The sequence below is a fragment of the Panicum virgatum genome, chromosome 3N, assembly GCF_016808335.1.
Source record: "Panicum virgatum strain AP13 chromosome 3N, P.virgatum_v5, whole genome shotgun sequence".
NCBI classification, from domain to species: domain Eukaryota; kingdom Viridiplantae; phylum Streptophyta; class Magnoliopsida; order Poales; family Poaceae; genus Panicum; species Panicum virgatum.
This window is the reverse complement of record NC_053147.1, coordinates 9,832,848-9,840,236: the sequence shown is the minus strand read 5'-3', so window position 1 is coordinate 9,840,236 and position 7,389 is coordinate 9,832,848. Positions and strand designations below refer to the sequence as shown.

General features: G+C 40.9%; 1 protein-coding gene and 1 non-coding gene across 2 annotated transcripts; both read right to left on the bottom strand.

The window, feature by feature from the left end:
• Positions 1 to 281: 281 nt before the first annotated feature.
• On the bottom strand, positions 282 to 5,919 carry LOC120667211 (probable serine/threonine-protein phosphatase 2A regulatory subunit B'' subunit TON2). The gene is made up of 12 exons (XM_039947276.1): positions 5,659 to 5,919; positions 4,920 to 5,011; positions 4,707 to 4,769; positions 4,485 to 4,583; positions 3,319 to 3,477; positions 2,971 to 3,042; positions 2,719 to 2,851; positions 2,559 to 2,623; positions 2,332 to 2,407; positions 2,088 to 2,189; positions 1,759 to 1,951; positions 282 to 850 (listed from the first exon to the last, which is right to left on the bottom strand). Exons 1-12 carry the CDS (start codon positions 5,825 to 5,827, stop codon positions 610 to 612), a joined length of 1,464 nt encoding a protein of 487 aa, XP_039803210.1. The 5' UTR covers positions 5,828 to 5,919; the 3' UTR covers positions 282 to 609.
• On the bottom strand, positions 1,364 to 1,481 carry LOC120668283. The gene has a single exon (XR_005672377.1). It is a non-coding gene; the product is annotated as a small nucleolar RNA snoR104 (small nucleolar RNA).
• Positions 5,920 to 7,389: the final 1,470 nt, after the last annotated feature.

Genomic DNA, 7,389 nt, shown 5'->3' with positions numbered 1-7,389 from the left:
GAGAGGAGAGTTAGGGGATTTGAAACCAAAGCTATGGAACACCATTTGGGCAGTGCTACTTCTGGCCCATTTAGGCCCAACAGCTTCCTTTTTGCTCTTTCGTCTAGAGAAAAAGGATGCAATTCTCTTCTCTAAAAAAAGAAGAAAAAATAATAATACTAGCAATGCATCCTGGGAAGAATAATTTCACTGGGACGGAAGTTGAGCTTCCCTGATCACAAAACAGTTAAGACGTCACCAAAATTGGCGTCAACCAGGCAATCTGGTAAGAACCCAGAGGATTGTAAGAACAGAACACATCATATTACTTATAGGATACATGTGCAAAGCGAATTAAGAATCGCGCGCTCGGTATAATCTAGATGTACATACAATCAGGCCCTCTGGGATAGTGTCCAGACGTCAATATGGCCAAAAGAGACTAGCCTCAAACATATTCCAAATATCGCTACAGCACACTTACAAGTTACGGGAACTGGTAGGAAATGGTCCAATACACTAAGTTACAGTAACTGATACAGCGGAGTCTGTTGTGACTTGTGACTTGCGAGAACGTTGGAACTGCGAGGCATGGGATAGGATTACTTGGCAATTGGCTTCTGGAGAAACTCATGCCTCTTCCACTTGCTCTTCCTCTTCCTGGAGAAGGTTCTCCCTGTTGTCATGGGCCCAGAAGCCACGCACATCTATAAGCATGCTGGCTATAGTCCCGCCTTGCTTGCATGAAAGAAGATCTTGTAGCGAGATCCTGAGAGGATCTGCCGGCTTCACCATGTCCCAGATTTCGTCCCTCACATCTTCAATGCAAAGCTCATAGTTCCCACCCTCAATCCATTTCTGGTGTACATCTCTGGAAACATGAATATGGTTACATGAGAAAAATGAACGATCAAACTAAACAAAACACAGCCCACTGATCTCAATGGGCAACAAGACCATAGAATAGGTTCGATACAAAAGACTCAACTAGCATGGTGTTGATTAGAACTTAGAGCACTACATGCAAGCCTATGGTTTAAAGACTAGTGAGAAGTATTAAGGTATGAGATCAAATTTATTAGTTGGTTAACCTGTTTATTGGGTATTTTATAGTCTCAGCTATAACAGTTGGAACCATTTTAATGTAATGAAAACATCAAAATAATACTAAATTTAATAAATATTCACAGTGTAACTAATTAGATTGCAGAAAACAACCATACAGCCCCTGTACAGGAATAATATTTGTCACCTCCCATTTCTTGCCTAACAGGTAACGGCAGTGCAACTGGTGAGTACAACAAACTAGAGAATGCCTTGTGGATGCAAAGGGGGAAAGGAGCATAACAGCATCTGGTGGTTGAGAACTTAAGCATTGAAGTAAACTAATATCCTGCCTGTTAAGGCTAGCAGAACAGTCTAAAAGTTCAGCAAGCACAAAATGACAGATTCAATCTAGGAAGATGGCATCAGGCAGGAATGTTAACTTTAACAGCCTCCTTTCTTTTCTTCCAGAGTACAGGTGCTTTTCAAACAAGATTTGAATAGAGTTCAATCTTTTAACCTCACAGCACTATTGAACACAAAATTCATTTTTTTAACTACTATACATGCAGCCACATAATGATGAGAGGATGACTTCATGTAGTTTAAATGTTTAATGGGTCCTTTTCTCCTATTTGAGGCTCCACTCTTACTATTAAGCAGGTAGCTTCTCACAAAAATACAAATGACAAAGCAGGGTATAGCATGGGAGCAAGTTTCGCCTTGCATACATACCTAAACAGAATATGGATATCTGCAGTCGTGAGGAACCCCCTTCCATTAAGATCAAGGCATCTAAATAAATATGTCAAGCCTTCAGGGGTATCTTTGTTTTCTAGAGCCAAAACAAAATCGAGGAAGCTTTCGAAGTCCATCTCACGACCGTTTACACCTCCAACTTTGCTCCGGCGGACATGCTCATCAAAAACTGAAATTCACAGCCACATCGTTGTTATGTATTCATGAATAAATTATTAAAGGCAGATCATGATCAATGTCTAAATATATACAAGTTTTGAGGCAGCGATAACAAATGATTCGTGAGAACAGTAGCAGATTTTAACCTCTTTCAATGAAAATCTCAGTCAACGTGCCATCTGCGTATTCTTTGAGCTCTTGTTTGCCCAGGGTACCATTTTGGTCCTTATCCAGTGCAAGAAACATATCTGCACAAACATAAGGTAGATATCAAACACAGATGTCCATTGTTCCATTGTATCTAGGTAAAAATATTTTTCTATTGCAATGCTCTCTGTGTGTTTGGGAATGGTGGGGGATAAGTACATATGAGAATTCCAGCTGACATACCACATATGCGCTGAGCTGAAGTTAGGGAAAACCAATTTTCTGCCTGCTCGGTGTCAGTTACCTCTTCCTCGCTTTCCTAAAAATATCAGTGATGAGAATCAGCCATCGGAGCATGCAAATCACAAAAATCATGCGATTACTGATTAAGCAACATAATTACACTTTAAATGTACAAGATACTCAAGTCAAGTTCCCACATTGAACAGTGCCAGTATTAAAAAATTTACCTGATGAAGTTCCATAAGCTCCTGGAGACAATTGCTCAGCAATACTTTCTTTATGCATGCTTTCCCTGCAAGAATAAATGGTACATTATGATATAGGAAGTTAATCTCATAATGCTGTTTTGGATGTAAATCCACTGTATAAGTCTAGTTTTTTTTATACCTCGTCTGTGTGGATCACAGAAGAAAAAGAACTTGCGTGCAGCTATGCGGCAGTACATTTGAACAAATTGGGTGGGCATGTCGCGCAATTGTGCCAAATTGGGGATGAGTCCTCTTATATATGCCTCCATTTCCTACGAAAATAAATAGAGAAGTCCTCATAAGCATGCTTCCAATTCTTATGAAAATAATTAAGGCGTGAAAAACACTTCTAGGTGTAAACTCTCATCAACATGTGCTAGAGTGTCCATACATGAGGCTGAAGGAAACCATCAGAATCTTCATCAAGTTCACTCATGTCGATTCTTGCCTGAGTAAGAGAGACCTGCAGAAGCACCAAAGAAGATGATAAATACAGGAGTATAGGACCATAATAATTTGCTAATAAGATTGACAATTTATTTAAACAAGCTGGTACAAATAATGAAGCGGACCACCTGTTTGACCCAAAAAAAAACTTCAGATCAGGATATAGAACGGCAATGCTAACAATGTGGGTTTACAATACTCACAATTTATTAGATATTTAAGAATAAAATGAAGCACATGGGACAAAATTTGCTGGCAATTTTAACTGCTTTTTCTTGTGGAAATAACTTACCGTCCGCATAACGTAAAGATAAAATGGTAGGATGGCAATCCTCCCAGAATCATCCTTCTCAAACTTCATAAAGTTTGAAGGGCTGAAGAAACGTTTGCATTTCTGACCAATCTGCTCCGTGCAGACTGTGGCAATATGGCAGAAGTCTTCATAATTCATCTGTAGTATTCCAGGAATAATAAGTAAACAAGATAATAACAAAAGACAGTGCCACATAAACAGCTAAAGAAACATAAATGGAGATCGTGCATGTAACAAATGCAACAAGAACCATATGCCTATATTAGAAAATTTAACAGGAGCTTACACTGTGAAAGTGGATGTGGTGTAAGAATTCATGTATGAGGAAAGCTAGACAGGACTTTCAGCACTGGTTCTTCATGGAAGTTTTCATAATAGCCACCTGGCACATATGGAAGCAAAGGAACAATCTAATCTTTGAAGGGAAAAGACCAACAGTCCGAGGTTGGTTTACAAACTTTATAGACGAGGCAAGACTACAAGCTCACAGAATCAAGGAAGACAAACGACATGCCTTTCTTAGCTGGGTTGATAATTTCCAACTTTAGTTGAAGTTTCTCTTCTCCTTTCTCAGAGTTTTCTATGAGGTTTACCCCTCCTTTTTAGGTCCCCAGGGCCCTTTGTGGTTGGCGGCCTTTTGTGCAGTTCTACTCTTTTTTCTTCTTATTTATATATATACCATATATATATAAATAAGAAGAAAAAAGGCTATATACCATATATATATATATATATATATACCATAACTTACCCAGCATCGGCTAAGATGGTTTGGACATGTCCAACGAAGGCCTCCTAAGGCGCCGGTGCGTAATGGGGTTCTTGAGCGGGTCGATAATGTAAAGAGGGGTAGAGGTAGACCTAAACTGACGTGGGATGAGTCGGTTAAGAGAGACCTTAAGGATTGGAATATCTCTAAAGAGATAGCTTTGGATAGGAGCGCTTGGAGACTAGCTATCAATGTGCCTGAACCTTGAACTTATTTCTTTCGGGTTTCATCTCTAGCCTACCCCAACTTGCTTGGGAAAAAAGGCTATGTTGTTGTTGTTGTTGTTGTTGTTGTTATATATATACCATACCACAGCGGGGGCTTCCCCCGCTGTACAGTTTTCAAAAAGAATTCATGTATGAGAAAAGAATATTACCTTTTCAGCACCAGTAGCATCATCAATAACACAATTTTCTCTTAGACAAACCCACATGGCATCAAGATCGTCAGCATTCAAGAGAAGTTCTGATTGTTTCTGTAATTGGTTTTGAGTGACCCCCATAAGGCATAAGTCATGAGAAGGAAAATGTCAACAAAAAGAAAGCTTCCAAACAAAGACATGGCATGTCTCCAAATCAAAAGAATGGTCGAACATTACCTTCAGAAACCTGTACTTGGCCAACCTCTGAACTCTAGAGCTAATGGATCCTTCTTCAGGTTTCTGGATTAAAAAAAAAGGACATCAGTTTGACATGCTGCTAGAGCTGTTAATGCTGTATTTTTAAGTTACAATGCAAACTTTATCTTCAGAGTACAGAAAGAAAAAAAAAACTAGAATGATCGTGGTCCATTGAAGAAACTGAATTGTCACCTTCTTGTAAAAACTTGGGATGGAACCAGCTTCAGCACTCTTTCGCTGCCGCTCCTTGAAGATCTCCAGCAATATCCTCTTTGTTTCCAGTTCTGTATATGTTTGAAACAAATCATTAGCTTAGTGTTGCCACAATGAGAAATGCATATGTTGAAGCAACTAGTATTCTATTTCGAGCTTGTTTCCAAAGAGAACTAGCTAGTTTTTCACTTTTGTATCACTTCCCCATGCCCACGAGTAAGGAGCTACCGAACTACTGCAGAAAATGTGTTACATTACAAAGAAGCATGTTCTAGTTCTGCGTGAATGTACATGGACAGAGAAGTACTGGTACTAACTAACCACTATCCTGAGACCATGTAATCAGTCCAATTATCAAATTACGAGTATAGACGCAAGCTCAAAAGGCAAAGGTCCAAAATTTATCGCCTCACCAAACCATCATTACCTCTTGATACAGCACCCTTTCCTTTGCAAATCAATCTCCACCAGAATCCACAACTGCAAATCAATACCCAACTTTTTTTTTCTAGAACATACTGCATTACATCGCCATACAACATATGGCACATAGATCTCATCCTCGTCGCAGAACTGGCACCCAGTAGCTCCCTTCCTACCGTACACATTTTAAAGGCATGTAAACCCTAGTCCTATCACCACACCGAACCCTAAGCGCACAGCTCCGACCAAGCCTAGCGCAGCGGCTAAGGGAGTAGCATAAGCGACAGGCACTAACCCATGAGGGCCTCGGATCCGAGGCCGGTGCCCGTGCCGACGAAGCGGCGGAGGTTGCGGACCCACGGCATCGACGAGGCCGGCGGGATCCGCCTCCCGGCGGGCGCCGCCACCGCGGAGGTGGCCCCATCGCCGCCGGCGTCCGCGCCGTCGCCGGAGGCGGTGCTCATCGCGGCCGCGCCGGTGGATCGGGGAGCGCGTGCGGGGGAGTGACCGGGTCCGGTGGCAAACGCGGCTTGGGTTGGGGTTGGGTGGTGGGCTCGGTCAGGAGTCAAGGACTCACAGGAACGTGTCCAACAGAATGTATTCAAATTTTATTTGGTTTTTAAAATTTCAAATTTACAAATTTTCCGTTATTTATTGTACGATGTACAAAAAAATTCTTGACTCTGCCAGTGTATGCTGAAAATTATTTTGACGAGGACCCTCATCCTTAAATGGCACTAAGAACCATTTGGCATAGTTTATACCAAAACAGCTTATAGTGAAGCTTAAGCCAGTGAAAAAAAAACTAGCTTTATTTGGCTTCTAATTCATTTTAGCATGAGCTTATAAAATAGATTCATGCTACAGTGTCTCAATTTGCGTGAAACGAGTGAAGCTGAAGCTAGAATAAACCATACCAAACATACCCTAACTCTGAATCAACATGATAAGTCATGTATATGAGATAAACAGCAGCTAAAATATTTTTCGTTCCAGGTGATTTTTATGCAACTCTAACTCCATATACAAATTACATCGGTTTGAGTAGGGCCGGGCATTCGGGTTACCCGAAATTTTCGGGTCGGGTAGTTCGGGTTTTAGGAATTTCGGGTTTCCAAAAATGATACCCGAAATCAGTTGGGAAAAAGAAGAACCCGAAAATTCGGGTACCCGAAAATTCGGGTTCGGGTTCGGGTTTTACCCGAATTACCCGAAATTCTGGAATTCCATATATGCAGTATAAAATCAAATCAAATACACCCAACCATACATCCAGTTCACACGTCCAAACTGACAGTTCAAACGAAATTAACTAACACTTCACACGTCCAAACCGTGACAGTTCACACTTCACATATCACAATTAATAAACATAGTTTTGAAGCACACAAATCAAATCATAGATGAAAAAACAAATCATTTCGGGTTGTTCGGGTATTTCGGGTACCGTGGCCCAATACCCGAACTACCCGTATTAATTTCGGGTACCGTGGGTTGGAACCCGAATTAGGGTTCGGGTTTTTCGGGTTCGGACTTTTCGGGTTCGGGCTCGGGTTTTTCGGGTTCGGGTATCGGGTATCGGGTTTTCTGCCCAGCCATAGGTTTGAGTATAACAATATGAGTACATTGCCTTCGTATTGCTTAAAACAAGCAGCTTCATAATATTTTTCAAGTTCAATCTAGATCAATGCATGTGGCTCTACCTCCAATTGTTTTCTCCAGATACTCTATTTGATCGTTCTACCGGACATTGTTGGACCCTCCACAACATATTTCTAGAGTCATACTTAGAGAGGATAGAGAGAATTCAGACATCGCTTTGCACATTGCAGCATGCAATGCTAACTCCATGTAGTGCTAGAAAAAAATAAGAGATAAGAACACGCTCTGGTATTAAATATTAAATAAAAATAGATTTATTTGTTGCTGCTGCTAAGGTACACTCCTCCATGACCAAAAAGGATGGGAGATGCCATGTATTTTATTGTACGTGGATCCCGTGGTACTAGATAGCTCCTTGCAAGTA

Bases quoted from the DNA above. Each gene is read 5' to 3' on its own strand.
- LOC120667211 (XM_039947276.1), bottom strand. From the start codon at position 5,827: ATGAGCACCGCCTCCGGCGACGGCGCGGACGCCGGCGGCGATGGGGCC. The intron at 2,408-2,558 runs GTAAATTTTTTA...TGATATTTTTAG, and splicing joins AGCTTATGGAACTTCATCAG to GAAAGCGAGGAAGAGGTAAC. The intron at 2,190-2,331 runs GTATGTCAGCTG...ATGTTTGTGCAG, and splicing joins TTCAGCTCAGCGCATATGTG to ATATGTTTCTTGCACTGGAT.